The sequence below is a fragment of the Spermophilus citellus genome (genome assembly GCF_964194105.1).
Source record: "Spermophilus citellus genome assembly, chromosome: 1".
In the NCBI taxonomy this organism is placed as follows: Eukaryota; Metazoa; Chordata; class Mammalia; order Rodentia; family Sciuridae; genus Spermophilus; species Spermophilus citellus.
In genome coordinates, this window is record NC_138182.1 from 25070179 (window position 1) to 25093593 (window position 23415).

General features: G+C 37.9%; 2 protein-coding genes across 9 annotated transcripts in view; one reads left to right on the top strand and one right to left on the bottom strand.

The window, feature by feature from the left end:
* The window catches only part of PAN3 (poly(A) specific ribonuclease subunit PAN3), a 135834-nt gene extending 131787 nt beyond the window's left edge, over positions 1–4047 (top strand). For 6 of the 8 annotated variants that reach the window (XM_081293126.1, XM_081293125.1, XM_081293131.1 and 3 more), the window contains 2 exons: positions 609–747; positions 3034–4047. In XM_081293126.1, the coding sequence (XP_081149252.1) occupies positions 609–747; positions 3034–3174 (280 nt within the window). In that variant the 3' untranslated portion in view covers positions 3175–4047. Of the gene's footprint in view, positions 1–608; positions 748–1222; positions 2379–3033 lie in introns of those variants that run through there. The other 2 variants (XM_081293127.1, XM_081293130.1) reach the window with 2 other exon arrangements.
* A 7804-nt stretch (positions 4048–11851) lies between these two features.
* The window catches only part of FLT1 (fms related receptor tyrosine kinase 1), a 169955-nt gene continuing 158391 nt past the window's right edge, over positions 11852–23415 (bottom strand). The window contains exons 27-30 of the mRNA XM_081300650.1: positions 23119–23261; positions 20554–20638; positions 18168–18262; positions 11852–14862 (exon numbers count right to left, since the gene is read on the bottom strand). Of these exons, the coding sequence (XP_081156776.1) occupies positions 14676–14862; positions 18168–18262; positions 20554–20638; positions 23119–23261 (510 nt within the window). The 3' untranslated portion in view covers positions 11852–14675. The remainder of the gene's footprint in view (positions 14863–18167; positions 18263–20553; positions 20639–23118; positions 23262–23415) is intronic.

Consider the following 23415-nt stretch of genomic DNA (forward strand, 5'->3'; position numbering starts at 1 on the left):
TATCCTATCCCTTTCTTATAATAGCATTGTATAAATATGTAGTTTACAATATGTAGTTAACACTTTCTTTGATTATTTGAATAACATATGTTTCCCCACTAGACTGTCAGTTCCTAAGATCACTGAAAAGTAACAGTGGTTGTCTGGTTCTCTAGTTCTTTGCAACTTTCCTTTAGGTAAAATGGTAGGAAACCAAACTCTACCTTTGTTTTATTTTGTTTCTGAACATTTTTCTGTATTGTGCTCATTAATGAAGTGGAAAACTTAGCTGGCCATCTCTGACTTGGGAAGGAAGGAAAAAAGAATATTGTCTTAGAACTTTAGTCTAAAGATGTCTAAAGTTTTCTTTCTTTGTTCTCCATTTTATCTAATTGTAAGGACTGAAGTAAGAGGTACAATAATTCATAGATGGTTATTGCCCCCCGAGAATTGAAATTTATGTACTTCGGTGTTTAATGGATTTAAAAAACAAACAAACAAACAAAAACACTACATAAAATCTCTTTTCATTAGGGAAAAAATTAAACTAGTTTTGAGTCTGAGAAATGAACAGGTGGCCATGTGGCATACAGCATGAGTTACTGAGGTGAAATATTAACTTCCCCCAGGTTTCAGAAGGATCCTACTTGGTCAGAGACTGGAGACCGTTATCTGTTGAAACTCTTTAGGGATCATCTTTTTCATCAGGTGACAGAAGCAGGTGCTCCCTGGATTGACCTCAGTCATATCATTTCTTGTCTTAACAAGGTAATTCGTATCTAGATTTTGAAGATCACAATGCTACGTGTAATTTATAGAGATGCATCTTATACAAAGATTAGGAGACTTAAGAAATCAGTATATACTCCTTCTGTACTCTACAAGATATTTTTTTGTGATTTTCTAACACCTTATAAGAGAAATTCGGAATTTTTTATTATGGGTCTTTTGTAGTGGTCAAAAATGACTGTTTTGCCCCTCTTGTACTACATTTTATTTACATGTAATTTTGTGGTACCAAATAAAACAATGAATGGGAAAACAGAAAAATTATTTTTTAAAATGTTTTTTAAAAATTGAATCTAGTCATTGTGAATGGTATTGTTATTAGTTCCTATATTGTCAACTACAGTACTATAATAATAAATGTGCAAAAGTGGTATAAGTGAATTTGGTGATTAGATGAATTAAATAGAGATATGTCATAAACTTTTGTGAGATGTGAGCTGTATGTTTTTGAAAGTGCTAGGAGCCGGGCCTCGTGATGCACACCTATAATCCCAGTGACTCAAGAGGGTGAAGCAGAAGGATCGCAAGTGGATCACAAGTTCAAGGCCAGACTCTTCCTCGAAATAAAAAAGGAAAGGGCTGGGGTAGCTCAGTGGTGAATGAAGTGCCCCTGAGTTTAATCCCTAGTATCCCCCTCCCCCACCAAAAAAAAGGGAGTTTGAAAGTGCTTAGAGAAACAATTTACTGAGGAAAGGAGGAACACTATTTTTTTAAATGGATTATGTGGAAGTGCAGAGTCTAAAACTGATCTTTAGAAGTAAATTCTAGTCTTTGTGTAGGTTTATGTGTAAACCAGGGATTGGCAAACTATGGCCAGCAGGCAAATCTATTTCACAGCTGTCCATTTATATCCCTATAAGCCAAAATAGTTTCATATTTTTAAAAAGTTGGAGGGGAAAAAAGTATGTGACAGAGACTAATACGTGTTCCCCAAAACCTAAACATTTACTGTATAGCCCTTTACAGAAAATATTTACAGATCCTTGGCCTTTTTAAGTACCAGAGGAGAAAATACCTACATAGAGCACGTATTTTTGAGCTGTTAATGCACAATGCAGTAATTACCCTTTGGGGAAAATGTTAGGCTTTGTCTTGTTTGGAATTTCTTTAAAACTTTCTAGAGTATTTTCAGCAGCACAAAACTATATATACCATTAAATTAACCCATTATAATTTACATATTTATTTTTCTTTTATTTTTCCTAAAGGCAAAATATATTCTTCAGAGCAATGTGTGGAATATAATTTATCAAAGCACCAGTAATTAGAAATACATAGAACTAATATTAACAGAAAGCTGGAACAGGTGGAATAAGCCATAGACCGTTATGATAAAGAAAGACTATGTAATGAATATCAGAAAAATGGAACATTTGAAGAAATTTTGTTTTATATCATAAAAATAGCTAGTATTGGGGCTGGGGTTGTGGCTTAGTGGTGGAGTGCTTGCCTTGCACATGTGAGGCACTGGGTTCAATCTTCAGCACCACATAAAATAAGTAAATAAATAAAATAAAGGTATTGTGTCCAACTAAAAAATTTTTTTTAAATAGCTGATATTAATAAATTTATTCCAAATCTGAAGTGTGACAATTTTCTGACTTTGAAGAGTGTAAATTAAGATTTTACATAAGCTTATTTTGGTGGAAATGACACAAATTAATGAGTGAATTGTTCTGAAAGTTTGAACCTTAAACAGATTTTAAATATATTTTAATGAATCAGTTAATGAAATAATAAAAGAAGAAATATACATTGAAAACTATCAAGGAAAGTGAAAATCATAACAAAGCAAGTTATTTGATGGACTAAGGATTGGTATTTATGTTTTGTAAAAATCTCATAAAAGTTACTGCCAAATCGCAACAGATAAAGTGAGTAGCTAACATTTACATGAGAGGAAATACCAAAAGTAAATGTATAAAAAGTTTAATAACAGGAGTTAATTAAGAATGCCCAGATAGGAAGGCACTTTTGATTTGGAGATAGTAGTAAATTGTTATAACTTGTAAATCAATAGTATGTAATCATATGCTAATGCAAACAAATATTTAAGCAGAAGGGACAAAAGAGAGTATTTGAAAAACAGATTATCTGAGTTAAAAATTGGGTCCATAAAGACTAGTGAAAAAGTATTTATAGATATCTGAAAGGGAATGTAACAAGTTTTTAAAAACATTTCAGTTATCACTGTTGGAAATGTCCTAAATAAAGTATATTCTCTTCCACATGGTATGAACTTCTTATTTTATGTATCTGTTTCAGCTAGATGCTGGTGTGCCAGAAAAAATAAGCCTGATTTCCAGAGATGAGAAGAGTGTACTTGTGGTGACTTACAGTGACTTAAAGCGCTGCTTTGAAAATACTTTTCAAGAACTGATTGCAGCTGCAAATGGTCAGTTGTAGTATTTGCTAAAAACACCGCAGGACATGGCTGAGGAACTTAACCAGTAGCAAATTGCACTACAGCTGAACTGTTTTCATCATCTCCTTTCACATTGGGGAAACAAATAGGAGATGAGTAAAGCTGCTTGCACTTGGGTCAGGTGCACTGTTACTTGAAAGGAAGAATGTTTCACTTATTCAAGAGCTCTGGCTGCCATTGGAGGCTCTGTCTGTGAAGAATTCATTTCAGATCAAGGAGCACCATCAGGTGAATGATGCTCCTGCTTTTGTTTTTTCCACTTGTTGTATGCACTAATTTTAATTTTTTAAAGACTTTTTTCTGATCTTTGAACTTTTGCCACATTGTATACTTATTAAGGGAAACTATTTGCAAGGACATTTTTGGGAAACCATACTGGGCAGCATTTTTGCCATTGAGGGTTGCAGAATTTGTTCTTTTGGGGATGGGTTACCCTGAATGACATAATGGACCAGGTAAATCATTTCATACAAGTACAGTATAGTGCATAATTCTTACAAGAATATTTATGCAAGCTCTATATGCCACCCACTGTTAGTTCAAATTGAGATTTTTGTTTTGTTTTTAAGAATACACAAAGAGAGATATCAGTGAATTGTTGGATATAAATTCCCCTACTAGTTGATTTAAATCCTTATAAAGAAGGATCAGATAAACAGTAACTGAAGGAGCATGTTTAGCTCTTTGCTCCAAATTCACCCAGAGCATTTTTTTAAAAAGGCACTTGCCTGCTAGTCAGTTTTACATTTATACAATTTTATAATAGAAAAAAAAATGAAGAAATTGTGTTAAAGGCCTAAAGTTCAGGAGTATATTACTTTAGGTTATTTCCAGTTTCCTTTTTTTTTTTTTTTTTTCTTGTATAAAGTTCTGTTCTTTGAACCACAGCTTTATAATGGTACTTTACACTGGATACAGACACAGAGACACTGTTCAGAAGATGAACTTAACACAGCAGTGGTCTGGCATCAAGAGCTTTCTGAGATTTTACAGCCTGAATTTGGAGGGATAACGATCTGCTGTGCCTTTGCAGTCACTGCTTAGCCCAAAGTAATAGTACTTTTGATAATAACTCATTCTGCGGAATCTTCCTGAATAAGTCCATCTCAAAAGTTTGGAATTTTCCTCCTCATAATTTTCTTACTCTTTGGACATGCAATTGTCGCCAAACTTGGGTATTCATGGAATTTCTAGTTAATGAAATACCTATACTTTGATACTGAAGACTGCCAAATACATAGGAATTTTCTTTCATAAAAAAACAGTAATGAAGACTCTATCTCCTTTCCCAGCACTGAATGTTTTACTAGCACTGGGTGCTCACCATTCAACTATGAAGAAAATGTGGAAACTCAGAAGGTCAGGACAGACTCCCAAGCACTTGCAACTGATGTTACTGTCTTCAATTTTAATAATAGTACACATTTGTATATTTCAGAGAAGTTTTTAATATTTCTCTGTCCACTTTTTATAAGCTTTAAAATGATTTTTCTCTGCCTTGAGATTTGCATCAAGAAAAAGCACCTCTCTTCACCTGAAAGCTTTGAAGACCAGAGACACGCTTTACACATTTTAACAAGTGTTTGAGTCCACGATTGGTAGCATCAGTTGTTGAGTTAACAAGAAAATCAATTATTGCATTTGATCTGGATGGATTTTAAAAGAACATAATGTTCAATATTCAAAGATAATTAACATTTGCCACCATAATGTTCTTTTTTATGTAAAAGGAACAAGAACTTGGAGACATTAACATGCAAAAGTCTTTTATCATTAGCTCATGTATTTGAGAAAGAGCAGCTGTCTTTTTATATGTTTTTTGACAAATCATATTGTAATTCTTTTGTACAAAAAAGAACTACTTGTATTCTAGAAGAAATATGAAATGCTTAATTTATAAGCGGGCTGGAGATTTTTTCCAATATTGTTTTCTTTGAAAATGAAAGGGGATCATCTATTTTATTTTTGGGGTCTGGGAACTTTTGAAAATTTTAATTTGTGGACCAATGTTTTGTGAAAGCTAAGGAATGGCAGGGGTATAATAGGGCTTGAATCTCTCATTCTGTATAGACCAGCAAACTTCCCTCTGCAAGGCAAGTTCACATCACAAACCCAAGAATGTCTGCATCATAAATGCTAGTTTGCTTCAGCCCCTAACCTCAGGACTTGGTTTCAATATAAAAGGTAGACAGCTGATATGTTTCCATGAGTAAATATTGTCAGCCAGAGAACAGTTGGTGTCAGGTAATGCATATTTTTTTAGCTTTGTTTTATATTTATTTTTCATTTAGTTTTTATTGGGAATGGTTTTCAAAAGAACTCTCAGTTCTGCTTAGGTGCTTTTTAGGGGAGCCCTCTTTTCCATAGTGTAATTCCATTTAAGAGGTTGTCTAAAAGTTAATCTTTAATCCATAGGAAGATTTTAATATCTGAGGATAGTCAAATTAAGGATGTAAACTTCTTATACCTTCCTGTTATGACAGATAAAAGCACAGAAAGGACAACTCTTAAAATCATGTAACGTTGGTCATTTTAGTTTTTTGTACCTATTTTAAATTCTGTTAGCATATTTACTTCATTGTAAATTTTTTTGAGGGTACCCTTGTGTTTTGCTTTTGACCTTGGTTCTGTGATCTGGACGTCAACAACTTCCCCTAAAAAGCACCAGTATGTTAAGTTCTAATGTCATGATCCCAATATGTGTTATTCATCTTTAATCCTGTTTTCAGTCTCTATGTGTACAGCAGTATTTTTAATAAAGAATTACAGAGGTAAATTTGTCCTTTTTTGAGGGATGGGGTACCAGTTCATATAACAAAGTGACAATTGTCTTATGATTGGGTTTTTAAAAGGCTGTACATTACTTAATGTATTTTGGAAGAATTTTTGTCTTTGAGTGAAATGGTAACATTAATTAATTAATTTATTAGTTATTTGTTAAATGCCTATCTGTTGTGTCCTTGGATCTGTTCTAGGAACTAAGACTACAATTTGGGGACTTGGTAATTACAAAATGAATAGTTACATCCAAGCATTTTCATACAATACAAGACTCATAGGATGATTGAGAGAGAATTCCTATGTTAAGAAATAGGGAATGATGTATAGCCACTCTGGAGGAGGGGCGAGGGGGGGGGTCGCTAGGGATGGAACCCAGGGCTTCACACATGCTAGACAAGCGCTTTACCACTGAGCAGCACCCCAGCCCTGTAGCTAGCCAGTCTCTTGTCTTCTTAATTTGCCATATGTGGGGCCGGGATTGTGGCTCAGCAATAAAGCACTTGCCTAGCATGTGCAAGGCACTGGGTTTGTTCCTCAGCACCACATAAAAATAAATAAAATAAAGGCATGTGTCCCAACAACAACTTATTTTTTTTTTTAATTTGCCATATGGATGAGAAGCACCCCTTCCCCCAGTTTCTCCAGAAACATTATCCAGAATAAAAGGATAGGAAATAATGGCAAAATGTTGACATTTGTTGAGCCTGGGTATTAAGTGTGGGGGGGGGGTGTGATTACATGCACACGCATGTTTTTTGTGCATTTGAAGGGAAAAGTTTAAAGAAATACTGTGCAGGATAGAAGGCAATAAGGGGCTTGAGGAATAGGTGAACAGTATTAGAAGAGGGGTCATTTCTAGTTTGAGATCTGTGGTTTTCTGGAAATCAGAAAAAGGAGGGCATTACAGGAAACTTTTTTTGTGGAACGATACTGAAAGAATGTCCATGGATTTTGATGGGAATCAAAATGCATATTGTAGATTCCTGGGAGGAAGGGGAAAATTAGTCTGCTTAGGGTGGAGGGTATGTTTGAAAGGCCTTTTAGCTTTAAATTTCTTCTGGGAAAATGTGAAAAATAACAGTTAGAGCTAGGCCAGTATTACATTTGATATAAATGAAACAACTTGATCATTTTTTGTTTGCTTTAAAGCAGTGGTTCTTCCCACTTTTAGCAGGCACACAGTGAGGAACACGTTTAAAATCTTCTATATAAACTGTAGGGGTAGGAAGAGAAAGAGGAGAACAGAAGACTTTTAAATTATTGTATTTACAATGTATTGACCACAACATGGTTTGGTGGTTAAGAAACCAGTAAATTCTGATTAGAGTTCTGTGAACTTCTCAACCCCTCAGTGCCAGTTCAATGAATTGAGTTTTACTCATTCTTTAAGTATTTACTGAATGCCTATTATATGCCAGACAGTTCTAGGAACAAAGGAAAAAGCTCTGGCCACAACAGGCATAATTTTCTGTTTTGAAAGCTTCCATCTTAGTAGGGAGTAGACAAGTTGGCCCTCGGTTTTAACATCTACAAATTAAGCCAATCTCAAATTTAAAATATTAGGGGAGCTGGGTGCAGTGGCACACACCTGTAATCCCAGCAGTTCAGGAGGCCAAGGCAGGAGTATTGTAAGTTCAAAGCCAGCCTCAGCAAAAGAAAGGCACTAAGCAATTCAGTGAGACCCTGTCTCTAAATAAAATACAAAATAGGGCTGGGGATGTAGCTCTGTAACAACTATTTCCATAGTATTTGCATTGTATTGGTTGTCAGAGTCTTCTAGAAATGATTTAAAGTGTAAGCTTGGTTATGTGTAAATACCCCAGCTTTTTATATGAGCAACTTGAGCATTGTGGATTTGGGGACCAACAGGGAGCCCCTGGAACCAATGCCCCTGGGAATGTATGTAGTTAGGTTAGAATGTAGTAACAGTTAAAAGAAAAACCATCCAGGGTAAAGATTTTTAGTGTATGCCTCCAGTATTGCATCGTCCGCATTTATACTAAGAATTTATCTGCAATTCACATTTATGTATCCATCCTGTGTTTCATCTTGCCCATCTAGATGTGGGGGAATGAGGTGGTGGCAGTCCAGTTTCATAGTGGGTGGTCTGGGTTGGAAGCCTCATTGAAAAAAAGGTGATAAGTGAACAAGGACTTGAAGGAGCCAGCCCTACAAACAAGTGAGGGGAAAGTATTCCAGGCCAAGACGAATTTTGGAGGAATGGAAAAGAGGTGAGTGCATTGAAAGCAGAGTAGCGAGTGGTCCCAGAAAGGTCTTGGGGCCAGAGGGTGGGTGTGTCTTGTGGACTTGGCTTTTACCCTCAATGAAAAGAAACTGCAGGATGATTCTCAGCTGAAGGAGAACATGGTTCAACACTTCAGAAGAGTCGCTTTGGCTACTGCGTTAAGAACAGACTGGGGGAGAAGGAGCAACATTATTTAGGAAGCTCCAGCAGCCTTCCAAGTGAAAGATGGTGAAAATTTGGCAATGGTCCTGTGAAGTGGTTATATTCTGGATATAACTAGGGGGCTGGGATGTAGCTCAGTGGCAAAGCGTCTGCCTTGCGTTTGCAAAGCCCTGGGTTCGACCCCCAGTTCCAAAAAAAAGAAAACCAAAAAAAAAAGAACCCCACCAAAAATACTAAGATTTCTAAAAAATAGGGCCAACAGAGATGTTACAGTTCATTGGATATAGGGTAAGGAAAAGTCAAGAATGACTCAAGGTTTGGGCTTGCTGCTGATAGAATGGAGAACTGTCCTGCATTGAAAGAGACTTGGGAGTTTGAGGATATGTGAAGTGAGGCAAGATCATTGGGAGTTTCGGTCTGGGACTTGTTAAATTTGAGATTTTATTGTGTTGTAACAACATGAAACTTAATGGCATAAAACAAACATCTTATTCTGCTCTGAGATTCTGTGGGTCAGGAGTTTGAATAGAGCACAGCTGCAAAAGCTTGTGCTTGCTTTGGGCCCTCAGCTAGGAAATCAAGTTTTGGGGCTGGTCTGACTTGAAAACTGGCCACTTGAGCACCTGTATGTGGCTTTTCTATGTGCCTTTGGCTTCTCCAAGCATGTTGCTGGTTCCTAGCAGGAGCTTTTGGAAAATAAAGTACCAACAGATGGGAGGGAAGTGCATGACCTTTTCTGACCCAGCCTCTACATCATGCAGTGTCATGCCTGCCACATTCTTTTAATTACAAGTCAGTCATGAAATCATCTCTTGATTCTGTGATGCAGAATTGGCAGGGGCACATTGCCTAAAGTCTAGTGGGATGGGTGATATGGCAGCAACTAACTTTGAAAAATAGTCTTCCAGAGCATTAAAAAGAAATAACAGATTAGTCCTTGTATGTGTTTGGAGTTTAGAGCAGAGGACTATCTGTACATGAAAGTCATCCTAAGAATGCCTTGATGTTGGCTAAGGTCACAGGAGTCAGTAAAGACAAAGAGAAAAGCTCCAACAACTGAGCTCTGGGGTACCTGTAGCAATGTTCAAAGGTCAGGGAAGACATGTAAAATGAGCCAAAAGGACAGAAGTAGCTAGAGAGAGGAAGAAAGTAATGTTCTAGAATCAAAGTGAAGGTATTTTTAGGAAGCTGCTAATGTGTCAAGTATGATTGGGACTGAGAATTGACCATTGGGTTCAGCAACCAGCTCATGGATAGGCAGAGCAGTCTTTCTTTGAGCATGCCAGTTATTAAGATTGCTGGCTTTGAGCAGGGTTGACAGTGACTGGGGGAAACGAGCTGGAAACAAGTCTTATAACCAACTTGCTTCAGGAATTTTACTGTCAAGGAAAATAGGAAATGGGTGATAGGTGGAGAAGAACTTGGGATCAATTTTTTTATTTTGTAAGACAAATAATAAAATAGCAAATAATGGTCTAGTAGAAAGTGTGGAGTCCATTGGGGGTGAATGGGTGGTGAATTGCTGGAACAGCATCTAAGTTGATGAGAGGAATGGGTCAAGTATACCAGCATCCTTGGGTTGTCCATTTAGAAGAGAAAGCAGAATGAAAAAATGAAAAGTATGCATCTGATAATATGTATCATGTTAGATTGCCTCAGAAATAAAATGAGTTTATTCCTCAGAATAGTTGTTGGCATGTGTTAAACACCTCAAATGATGGCAATTCCTTTCTCTAGATGTGTTCCAGGTCCCAATGTATGGGAAAGCATATATTCATTAGGTATTTTGGGGTACAAATTAAAATGGAAAATAAAAGATGACGGTGCCTAATTTACAAGGATTAGACTTATACTATTTTAACTCTATGATGTAAAAGCAATACACATTAATAAAAACCAATACTTGGAAATTTGATTTGGATCCTTTCTTGGGCAGTAGTAGTGACCACAGCTCCCACTCAGCCCTATGATCACAAGGAGAAACAGCTAACATTTTATGTGGTGCTGTGCCGCTAAGTTTGGACATTTGGTGGAGTTATCTTGACATAAATTGAGCACCTGTACAGGTTTATTTCAAATATGTAGCTAATATGTTTTAGTCTAAGATTAAACCCTTCCTCTTTTAAAAAATGGGTGCTTCTTCCATGAAAAGTCATGGTAGTAAGGGGCAGGGTTTTTTTCATTTAATAATCTTTTTGAATATAGCATACATATACACATATGTTCATGTAAGTAAAAGTTCACAAATAAGTGTACAGTCTGAATTATCGCACAGTAAACACATTTATGTACCACAATCCAGACCAAAAAAGAATACTAGGAGCATCAAGTTGGATTTTGGGGTTAGGTTGTGTTTTGTGTTTTTCCTCAGAAAGTTGGCCAGCCCTGTATTGGGATCCAGGATATTTTTTCAACATTTCCTAGCTGTAAAACCAAAAAATCTGGTAGTGTGTTTAACACTGAGAAGTCCAATAAACCTTATTAAAGCATCCTGCTGGAAGGGTGGTGGGGCGGATTTCCAAATATACCGTAAGTTTCCAGAGTCATGAAAAAATTTCTAAACTATGATGTGATGCTGATACCTCAAGTATTCTTCAAATCATTTGCCCAAATGAGTGATGGTTTTGAAAACCAGTATTTTCAAAAGGATTTCAGCTTCTTGAAAGTTTCCAATGCTTGCCCTCTTAACTACAAGTTTACTGAAGTTAGTCATTTATCCCCTTTTCTCACCTCTGTCCCCATGAAAGTAGGCCCAATTTTTCTCCTTATGTTTCTGCAATCTAGCTTCATACCTGTGGTCAGGCAGGTAATAAATGACACAGCCACTTTCCAAGACAGAGTGTTGTTCACTTACTCCATGTTTAATAGTTATTACCTGTGTTGTTCCTCCTAGGACATCATCCACAAAACCAAATTGAAGACTCCTTGACAGAAGTTCTTTTCTTAGGGAAGTTCTTGTATTTTGTGCTTTTGCTTGTCATTTTGTATGGTTTTCTGCACATAAATTCTAACACACATGTGCACACATATTCTCACACACCCTTTAATTATGATAATTGTTTATCAGCTGAAAATAGTGGTTAGGGAAGACTGCCTCTTTTTAATTGAGGGTACTTTCATCTGCAGCCAGCACTCACTCAGTGTATGCTTTGTCTCATGAATTTATTCATTTTAGTGTTTGGTTTTCTGGGCAATCTGCCTAGTTTGATTTTGTTTTTGTGTTTTTTTAATTTATTTATTACAGTTTGCAGTGTTCCAATTGCTTAGAGCAGCTATTGTGTAGTAATGATGGAAAGCTCCATGCCCTCTCTTTAGTAGCATTTGGTTTATCTTTCTTGTGCTGTGCTTAATAACTGGTGTTTAATGAGATCTTTGAGAATACCAGTCTTCCCTGCCCCCTTACCCAGAGACACTCATGACCCCTTTTTTTTTTCCACTTACAAGGAAGTTAGGGACAAAATATGTAGATGTTTTTGGAAGTTAATTTTATTATATGAATAGTATACAAAATACATTCATCATGACTAGAAATGTAGGACCAATATCTTATTTTTATCTGTAGCATATATTCTTGATTTGTATAAAAGTAACTTTAAAATTCCAGTTTATTTAAATAGTTAAGCATGAAACAAAAACACACATACACATAAAGTTACTGCCACTGCCAGTCAAAGATGCACTCCTCCTTTAATCAATATAAGTGGAGTTGGTATGTATCTGTTTCATGTTTGACATTCTTATGGGCTGTAAAATAAGACATAATAGATTTTAAAAAACAAAACAAAAAACTAAGCAACATCTTTTAGCATTTGGACAGAATTGTCCCCTGGCTAAAACTAATGTCTGAGCATCATTTCTTGGGCGTTTAACTAGATACAGATCTGCACAAGGTACATTCAGTCCCATTCCATCCATACTGTTATACATAGATTATCTCACAAGCCCTGGAAGGAAGTACTTGTTTTTTGTTAGTGCTAACCATTTTTGTCATAAATGGCAAATGTTTCTAATATGACTATCAATTAGTGTTTTAACTTTCAGTGCTGTTTTAATGAACAAATGCTTTGCAATTAGATATACCTATTATTACAAGCTTCCATTTATCTTTCTACATGAAGACTAGATGGAACCATTTTTAGGATGCACTTATGTAGGCTATAAGCCCCAGTCCTTATAGAAGCTGAGTAACAGAATCCTAATAGATTTTTTCTTTTTTGGAAAAAGGGTATATACTAAATCTTTTTTTTTATTCAGAATTAGATTATTAAAATCAAGATATCACATGAATAGCTAAGGTTTTCTTTTTATCATCAATTGCTGAATCCTTATGTGATCTGAAAGAGGATTGGAGTGTTCTGTTTAACCTCCATCTAATTACCTGATTTATATTACTGCCAGCTTTCACTGGAGTGTTTGTGTATGGATAGAGGAAGAACAAAGATTTCTCCCCTCTTCTGGCTCTACCTGATTTTGTTTGAATTTAGTTCCTGGTAGAGAGACCTGCTTCATTCCTCTGTCCTGGCTGGGAAGTCCCCAAGAGCTTCCATGGGGCACCCACTATCTCACTGGGGAATGTGCTGACTCTCCTATTTCTTCATACAAAGAACTTAAACAAGAAATGTGGCAAATAGGGAAATAAGTATACATTCTGCTTAGAGAGTCCAGGTCTTAGATTTAAGTTACATGCATAAAAGGAAGCATGCTCTGCTCTCCCAGAAGTGATTCACTGTTGCTTGTTCAGCTCTTGACTGGTTCAGCAGCTGCATACATCCCAAGTACACAAAGTATAACTTGCATAGACAGCATCCAACAGAGCCATGTTAGAGACCCAGGGTGCACTTATCTCTAGATCTTGGAGAAGGAGGCACCCTTTCTTACCCTGTCTCCCTATTTCTACCCTGTCTCCCTATTTCCACCATTCTCAGACCCAAGGCAAGGTCCAAAGCAGATGAAATAGGCTTTTCTGTATTTGATGGCTCATTAATTAATATCCTGAGTCCCAACTATAGAAACATCTTACATAAATTACATATCACCTTTTTTTCTCAAGGAGCATAAAGTGCTTAATAAACATTGGTTAATGCTCTTCCACATCTTTCCAGATTAGCATGAGACTGGAATCTCTACTAAATAAAAGGAATCACAATTAACTTCCTCTGCTTCAGGTCCCAACTCTGGGTGACTTGGTTTGGCTGGTACAGAGATAGAGTTTTCACTCTGCCTTATTAGATTTTATTCCATCAGTTCTAGTTTTGGTACAGAGAAAACCCTCTATAAGACTACATTCTCATTCTCCTCAGCTTCCTTTTATAATAACTGTACACAACAGGATGATACAAAAAGTTAAGTGTCTTGTCTATACATTAATATTCAAAATACAATCTGACATCATTTTTTCGTGCAGCTTTGAGCCCAATAGTAGACATTCCTAACAGACCACTTAGCTACTTAGCTTCCCATGAGCAACATGCCAAGTGCCAGGCCATCATGCTCTGGAGCCAAACTAGCTCTGGAAAGTTCTCAGTGTATTTCACTAGAGAGGCTAATAGTATGAGCTGACAGTTGAGTGCCACCCTTAATGTGATAAAACATCCCACTCATAGGAATGGCTATAGAACCAGTCCTATAGGTAAAGTCTTAAGATTTGCTTTAATCAAAAAAATTGTCCTTGTCTCCCAGAATCCAGGAAATGTCCCTTCCTCTCTGTCCTGTGTGCTCCTGGCTAGTGTCTTGAAAGTCCACTGGTCAGGGCTGGGAAGCCACAGAAGTGGCATTGCAGATGCCCTCTCCTACTCCCTCCTGATATAATGCATCTCAAAATCTGTCTTATGTCTAGTCTTGTTTTCTCTCTCATCTCCCCTCTTTTTCCCATTCTTCCCTCTCTTTCTTACATGTCTTAGGCCTGCTAGAGGTCTTCTGAGACACTGCTTAGGTCAGCGCATGATCCCTCCAGTAAAGGGATGACCTAGTAGAGTCCAGTGATCTCCTGGAGTCCTCTTGTTTTGTGTGCCCTAAGGCTTCAGGGACTGGAGCAGGTAAGTCATTGGGCTTAGAAAGAGTTTCTCTAATAGGAGTAACATGAGGATTGAGTAGTAGTGTTCTTGTCACTATTCTCTATCTGGGGTTACATTCTTGTTAGTAAAAAAAAAAAAAGCACTATTAAAAGTCACAAAAAGCAGCTGGCTCCTGTGGAAAGGTAAAGGTGTAAACTCATATATGCATAATACTGGCAAAAGCTAGTTTTCTGAGAATGCAGGTACACTTGTGCTTCTAGAAAGAAGGTTGTGTCATGCATTAAGCAGGCGGGGTGGAGTATAACACCACGGAGTTGTAGTCTGGGGGTGGAGAGCAGCACAAATCCTCCTTTCCCAGCTCTGAGTTGTCATGCGCAGATCTGATATGTCCGCAGCTGGACAGGAAGAAGCCAGGCTTGGTGACCTCGGAAAGCCCTGATTCCTTACTTTTACTGGTTACTCTCAAGCTAAAAAGAGAAAAGGAAAACAAATGTACAGAACAGGTTTCTCAAAATAAGACACTAGAAGCCACTCTCTTAGTGGGACATTTGTCCACATCTGTCCTAGAATTAATTAGGGAGGCCATTTAAGCCTCATCAGATTTTCTTTGTTCTAAAACAGCACACTGGCTCCCTCATGCCAGCTTGGTGTCACTGGGCAGAAGGAGAAATGCCAGTGGCTAAGGGTGTAATATATGATTAGTTAGTGTAAATCCATAATTCCAGGTAGAAAATAACTCCAAGACTTAGGTATTCTGAAGTCAAATAGCTTATATGATCAATGAGAAAAAAATGTCCTTTACCCTGACTTGCAAATAGCCATGTCAAATCCAGGGAAACTGAATATCAGTTTATATGGCAAAATATATGATTAAGCTCAGGTCTGTAGAGTGACACTTATCCAAGTGAGGCCCAAATACAGTCACATGAAGGCAGAGGGAGATCATGACCACACAGAGAGGAGAAGTCCATGTGAAGATGGAGCTGAGAGGTTCAGCCACAAGCCAAGGAATGCCCCAAACCACCAGAAGCTGTAGAGGCAAGGAATGGATTCTCCTCTACAGCCTGTGGAGGGAATTTGGCTGCCAATACCTTCGTACTTGTGGCCTCCAAAACTAAGAAAAAGTAAATTCCTTTATTTTTAAGCAACCACATTTGTGGTAATTTTTAAAATCATTTTAAGAAACAAAGAGCGTTACACACAAAAGTGGTAACATCTGTCACATCTGTCTTTCTATCATGCTTGTGTTCTAGAGGGAAAGCTTTTTAAATCACGAGGCTGTGTTTTACTAGCAAGGCTCCAGGGTCGTTCTGTAGGTTACATCCAGCCTAAGATGGATACAGGAGGAAGAGAAGCTTCTCTTCATATTTTAATTTTTTGTTGTCATTTAACAGGAGCAGGACTAAGAAGAGAACCTTGTGAATGGCTGGTCTGGAGGAGCACATCTGTGTTCTCAGAGAACAGGACACAAATTATGGTTTTGTTTTCTTCAACAAAAGTCAAGAAAAAAGTAGCCACCCACTTACTGATGTGTTCCAACATAAGAAGAAGAAAAAAAGAACAGTATTTGACTTTCTCCTTATATCCATCCTTTCCTCGTTGTGTCCTCTAATCTGCTGTCTCAGCTCTGGCACTTTTGTTGTGCTTACCTTAAAAGGAACAAGTATGCAGACATTTGTATGGAAATGTCCTTGTCTTTCCAACTGACTTGGTGAATTAAGCTAAGTATCCTATAGGGGGATTTGTTGTCATCTTTGCTTGGATTTAGATAACAGTTCATCTAAATCCACCGCAGGCCATCTGTTTTGTTTTGTTTCCTTCTAAACCAGAGCTTGATTACATATAATTTACATACTGCACAATTTACCTATGTAATGTGTGCAAATCAATGGTTTTCAGTCTTGTAGTTTGGATTTTTAATGGCCCCCAAAAGTCCATGTGCTAAATGGCTGGTCCCAGAGTAGTGCTACTGGGAGATGGTGAGACCTTCAGGAGGTAGGGCTTAGTGGGAGGTCCTTAAGTCACAGGGGACATGACCTCAAAAGGGACCGTGGAACTCTGGCCCCTTCTCTTTCTCTCTTTGTTCTTGGCCGTGAGGCAAGCAGTTTGCACCACCACAAACTTCTAGCCATCACATCTGACACTCCCATCTGAGGCCCAAAGCAATGGGTCTGCCTGATCTTAGGCTGGAATATGCAAAACCAGGAGCCAAAATAATCCTTTTCTAAGTTAGTTATCTCAGTCAGGTATTTTGTTATAGTAATGTGAAGCTAACAAGTATATACACAAATTGTGCAACCACCAGCACAATTTTGGAACATTTGGATACTCTCCAAAACCCAGATCCATTAGTAGTCTCTCCTCTCTTTCCATACCACCAGGCTTGACAACCACTGGTCTACTTTTTGTCTCTAGATTTGCCTACTCTGGGCGTTCATGTAAAAGGAACTATATAAGACATAATATTTTATGAATAGGTTCTTCTACTTAGCATAATATTTTCAAGGTTCATCCATACTATAGTAATATACATACAATACATACATACAATAGTATACATACATACAATACATACAATAGTATAGTATACATACTATTCTATTGTATAGATATACCTCATTTTATTTATCCATAAATTGATGGGCATTTGGGTTGTTTCTACTTTTAGCTATTATGAATTATTACATTGGGAAGATTTGTATATAAGTTTTTGTGTGGGCATAAGTTTTCATTTCTCTTGGGTATATAATTAAAAGTAAAATTACTGCCTCATTTGGATAACTGTTTAACCTTCTGAGCAACTACTAACCTGTAAGAACATTATCCCAGTAATGTATAAGTGTTCTAATTTCTTCACATGCTTTGCAACAGACTTTTTGATTGCAGCTATCTTCAAAGGTGTCAAGTGATATCTCATGGTGGTTTTTATTTGCATTTCCTTGATGACTAATGATGTTGAGCATCTTCTCATGTATTCACGGTCATGCCTACTTGTTTATGTATTGTCTGTGGCTGCAGAACTGACCAGCTCACTATCTGGCCTTTGAGAAAAAGTCTGCTTGATCCCTGACTTAAGAGGAGTGGGTTCTGCCTTTAGGTGAAAGGGGCAGGCATTTGGTCCAGGAAAGGAGAGAATGTCTACTTGGACAATCAGAGGTAGAGACTAGCATAGAGTTGCTGAAAAGACACCTATGACCAGTCGAGTAGAAAGTACAATTGCAAGCAATTCTGACAGTAATGGCCACAGTATGGAGGGGGAAACTGACTAAACAAGCCAGGGATCTGTGGAGAAATCTCAAGTGAGAAAAGAGTAACAGGATCAACAAGAAGTAGAAAGTCCTTATTTGGAAGGGCTGAGTTCTCAGAGTGGCATGTCTTAGGCCTGGCAGTAGTGGGACCTCTCTTGTACAAATCCTGCTATTCCAGGGAACAATGGGGGGTCATTGTTTCCTACTCCCATAAGCATGTTTCCACCTATACCCTTCACAGCTGGGCTCAGGAACCTTCCCTCTAAGGCTTTGTGTTTCATGTGTTTCGCAGGAATTTTTGTGAACATTTTCCCCTCTTAAACACTAGCTTTCCTTCCTAGAGTCTGGAATGCATTTGCCCAATTTTATGGCCCCCTTTCTTGCCCTTTGGGGAAAAACAGCTTTCTGTTCAGGAAGGCAAGTAGTCTAGTCCTCAAATATCCCTCATTAAACCATTTTCCCTTGTATCTTCCTTTACCCTCCCCACATCAGTTGATGACAGAAAAGGTGCTCGGCTTCCTTACTCAATCTTTAGTGAGGCCTTGGGTTTGCTGTCAGTCCAGGTGAAGCGTTTCAGCAAAGGGGAGGTCAGCAGAGTGCTACTGTCCAACTGATAGTCCTAATGGGGAACAAATGAAGAAGGTTAAACACTTGCCTGGCCCAGAGCGGTCCACATTAAGTCTGGGGGATGATACTGGGATGTACCTCTGAGGTCACTCCAGGTGCTGATCTTGGTCTCCACAATCCCTACCTATTGACACAAATCTACATATCAGCAACTACAAACTGGATCATTTACAAGTAATGTCTATTCACAGTGGCTTTGAAGCCCTTCCTCCTGAAGGTAAAGTAAATAGACTTAAACAAAAGGAAAACAGCAGGTAACAGGTTAGCACTTGCCACAGGAAACTTTTATGTGAATTACATAGATATATTAAAACTAATTTTGGCAGATGATGGTTGGCTATGCGTATGCTTTCATTTGGTGGTTACAATATGTAAAAAGTCTGGGAAATTATAAAGATATAGTTTGATTTCTTGAAGATTCTACAAAATTTTTAGACTCTCCTTGTTCATAGTTCCCAATGATTAGATTTCATGGAGTTGTCTTTAGCATTTTTATGTAGACTCTCCATGACTATTAATATGGCATATTCTAGAAAACAGACTTCATATCATGTTCCTGACTCCCCTAAGGCTCTTACTGAGTTGTGTTCACATCTTTATCAGTAAACACCTAAGCAAACATGCAAACTGTCACAGTATAGCTATACCACTACATTAGGGTTAGTGTTAAAGTTGAGAAATCTTCCATGTTTTGCTCCGTATTGTTTTTCTGGACTTGCACCCTATGTACCAAGCAACAAAACAAAATTTCCATCTACATTACCTTTGTGTTTTGCTAGTTAAAATTTAAATGTTTATATTTTTAAATCATCTTATCCCTCTGTCTGGTGTGTTCAACATGTTTTTTGTGTGTGTGTGAGTGTGTGTGAGGGGTGGTACTAGAGATTGAACTCAGGGGCACTCGTCCACTGAGCCACATCCCTAGCCATATTTTGTATTTTATTTAGAGATGTGAGTTGCTTAGTGCCTCGCTTTTTCTGAGGCTGGCTTTGAACTGGTGATCCTTCTGCCTCAGCCTCCCGAGCTGCTGGGATTACAGGCGTGTACCACTACATCCAGCAGGTTTTTGTGTTTTTTAATGTGACTGTGCTCGTCTCATAGCCACGTTGACTATGTGATGCATTTGAAAAACTTTCAAGTGTTGTTCTTCCAGGTCTTTGTGGAATACAATTATCATCAGCATTTCTCTAACTTTAATGTGCACAGGAATCTCCTGGGATCTGTGACAAGGTGGTATCTAACTCAGTGGGTGTGGATGGGTCCTGAGAGCCATTTCTGGCCTGCTTCTAGACTCTGGCACTGAGCTTGTGTGGAGATCACATTCAGAGTACCTAGGATCTGCCCTGAGAGAAGTGCCATCCTGGCCAACCTTCCTCTCCTCTCCTTGTTCTGTCAACCTCACATCTAGGGCTTTGGAAAGAAGAGCTGGGAGAGGCTCTTGTTTGCAAGGCTGTCTTGGTTTTCTTCTCCCAGTGTGTCTGAGTAGGAACATGGCTATTCAGCCTGCAGAACCTGGGGGGAAAAGGACCGAAAGCCTAGGTGGACTTCTTCTGGACTCAAAGTTGCTGCATCACAAGTTCTAGTCACTGACAACTAGGAGTTCCTCCACTACTTTCAAGGAAAGAATATATCATAAGAGCCAAGATTCTGGGGCTGGGGCTAGGGTAGAGAGCTCAGTGGTAGAGTGCTCACCTAGCATGTGTGGGGACCTGGGTTCGATCCTCAGCACCACATAAAGGTGGGTAAATAAAATAAAGGCATTGTGTCCAACTACACTTAAAAAATAAATATTTTTTAAAAAAGGAGCCAAGATTCTTAGAAACACATGAAATTTTTAAGGGACTAAATTTCTACAAAAAAGGACTTCGGCCCTAGAGTGAATTATGGCTCATCTTCAAACCATGTAATTCACTTTCAAATTAGTTTTGCATAGCTAAGGCTGGTTGTCAGTCTCCCAAACACTATCATGTTTTTTGTTTGTTTTGTTTTTTGTACTGAGAATGAAATCCAGTACACTCCCTGTACTTTTTCTAAAATTTTACTTTAAGACAGGGTCTCATTAATTTGCTGAGGCTGGCCTGGAACTTCCTTTCCTCCTGCCTCAGCCTCCAGAGTCACTGGGATTATAGGCATGCACCACCATGCCCAGATGATACTATCATTTTAATCATTGCTGATTGCTGACCTTCACCAAGAGCTACTAGATTCCTAGAGTTGGTGTTTGGGTGGAGCCAGGAAAGTGTTCTGTTAGGATGCACTGAGTAGCTAAACTTCATGACTTACATCAAACATGGAGGTGGTATTTGGTGAAAGTTCTTCAAAGGTTTTGATTCTTTCCAGACTCAAGAATTTGAAAGCATTTACATATCTAATGAAAAAACAAAAAGAATAATTAAAACAGGAAAATGCACTTACCTTTGATTAGTTAGGAGTTTAGGGGCATTGTATTGTGGCTAAGATAAACCAAAATTCCATTTTCTATAATGGTGATTGAACCCAGGGGTGCTCTACCACTGAGCTACAAATCCAATCCTTTTAATTTTTTATTGTAAGAGGGGTTTATTCAGATGCCCAGACTGGCCTCAAACTTGTGATCCTCCTGCCTCAGCCTCCTAAGTTGCTGGGATTATAGGCATGTGCCACCACTCCCAGCACAATTGCCTAACTTACAGCTCAAGTTTTCTGCTGTGCCCACTGGGAATCCTCACAGCAATAACACTTCCTACCATGGGTGTCAATTCACATGTCATGGTTTTCAGCAAAACTCCAAAAGGACCCACTGGGTTCCTTTGTGGAATCAGAAAACATTAGACCTAGAAGAGACCTAAAACATCATTTGGCCCAAACACTTTATGGTACAGGAGAGAAATGATGCCCAGGGAAGTGATGTAACCTTATCACGTGTAGATTCTACTTCCTACAAAATGTGGGGTGACAAATAAAATGACATTTCAAGGTTACAAAGCTGATTTAGTCATATAATTGAGTATTAGGGCCAGTCTTGTATATTCTGTACTGTGAATACTTAATGGGAGAAATGAATAGGATTTGCATAATTTCTTGATTGCTACCTTCTGTGTTTTGTTGACAACCTATTAGGAAAGACCATCAGGGATATCCACTAGACAGTTACTCATAGGCAAGTTCATCTATTGATTGAATTTCTCAGGCTAATAATCTATCACCATTAACATCCTAGGCCAGCTCCTTTTGAGGCACAAGGCTAAGCAACAAACATGAAGGGTCCAAATTACTTTGACACTGTATTCCCACCCTCATCTCTAACCCAATTAGGCTTTGCTAAGGTATTTACTCCAAGCTAGTTTTCTCTTCTTTAAAAACTGGATGACTCATTTGCTTTGGTCTCTTGGTGTTGCTGACCTGAAATCCATCATGGGTCTGGGCTGCCCACTGGATTTCTTCAAAGCCTGTACAGATAGCTATCAATGTTTTCTGACTGTTGCAATTCTTCACCATTCCTTCCATGGTGGCAGAACTGAGGTCAAAATCTGAGGACTGTGTCTACTGCCAATAAAGTAGACAGAATGCCCATAAGACCTTCTAATGGTCCAAAAAGAGGTCTTGATTGCATAGAGTACAGGAAGGGTCAGAACTCCTGGGTTAGATCCTCTTTTCTTCCATTTTTTTAGCCACAAATTTTGACAAGTTCTCCTCTTTGGAGCCTTAATGTCCTCATTTGTATAACAAGCTATATGTACTTCACAGGATTGTTTTGAATATAATATATCCAAAGAGCCTGCACAGTGCAAGATGACAGCACATGTCTTTGTAACTATGAGGACTGAATATGTTTAATACATATGTAATTATGAGCACTAACGAGCAAATCCCTGGCCAGCAGAGGCCCTCAATAAATATTTGTTCTTTGTCCCTCCCTTCTTTAATCTCCTGTGTGGAGTAATTACTAGCTTAGAGTAATGCAAGATATGTTAATTTGTTAAATAAGAAAAAAAAGGCCAGTTTTATTTGTTTAGTTTCATCTCAGTTTTTTTAAAAATATTTTTTAGTTTTCGGCGGACACAACATCTTTGTTTATATGTGGTGCTGAGGATCAAACCTGGGCCGCACGCATGCCAGGCGAGCACGCTACCATTTGAGCCACATCCCCAGCCCTCATCTCAGTTTTAATTTAAAAAGTTAATGTAATGGGCAAAAAACAAAGGGGATGGTTCTAGAGTAAGATTAAAGAAACCTAAGAAAATGTTATGTGTTATTCTGGATTCTTTTTTAAAAAATCTATAAAAGACATTTGAAGAAAATTATGGAAATTTGAACATTAGATGATGATATTAAGTAATTTCTTTGGTATGATAATTTTGGTGTGGTTATACAGGAGAATGTCCTTAGGAGATATATACAAAGGATTTAGGGGTAAAGTATTATAGTGTGATAAGCCCACTTTAAAATGATTCAAAACAAAGAAAAACACATAGCCCACCCCTGCCCACATTTGAACTATATATACAAAATATGGCAAATTGTTAACAATGGTTGAATTTAGGAGGTGGACATATGGGTGATAATTACTTAATTCTTTTCTCTCTTTTTGTTTGTTTCTTTCTTTTATCTCTCTCTCTCTCTCTCTCTCTCTCTTTTTTTTTTTTTTTTTTTTTTTTTGGTACTAGAGATTTAACCCAGGGACACTTTAACACTGAGCTATATCCCGGCCCTTTTTGTTTTTTATTTTGAGATGAACTTGCAATCCTCCTGTCTAGCCTTTCAAGCTGCTGGGATTATAGGCGTGCACAATGGCATCTGGCTTTTTTTTTTTTTTTTTTTTAATGCTTGAAATTTCTGTAATAGAAAGTTTGGGGGAAAAAATCTTACCTGACATCATCAGAGCTTCCTGAATTAAACTTTGGGGTTGAAATACTGTCCTTGAAAAAATCCTCAGAGAAGGTAGGAGTTGAGTAGGTAAAGCCACTGTTTCCTGTCAGTATTGCATTGAGTGGGATATAGTCTTTACCATCCTAAAATAGCAATGACAGAACTCTAATTGCACAGATTTCTATTTCAACCAATATCTGTAAAACATCATGTCAAATTCAGCTATGTCATTTGCCCACTCTTGCTTGTGTTCTGAGAGGGTAATTCTGTGTGCAGACATACTTTTAATGGCTGATC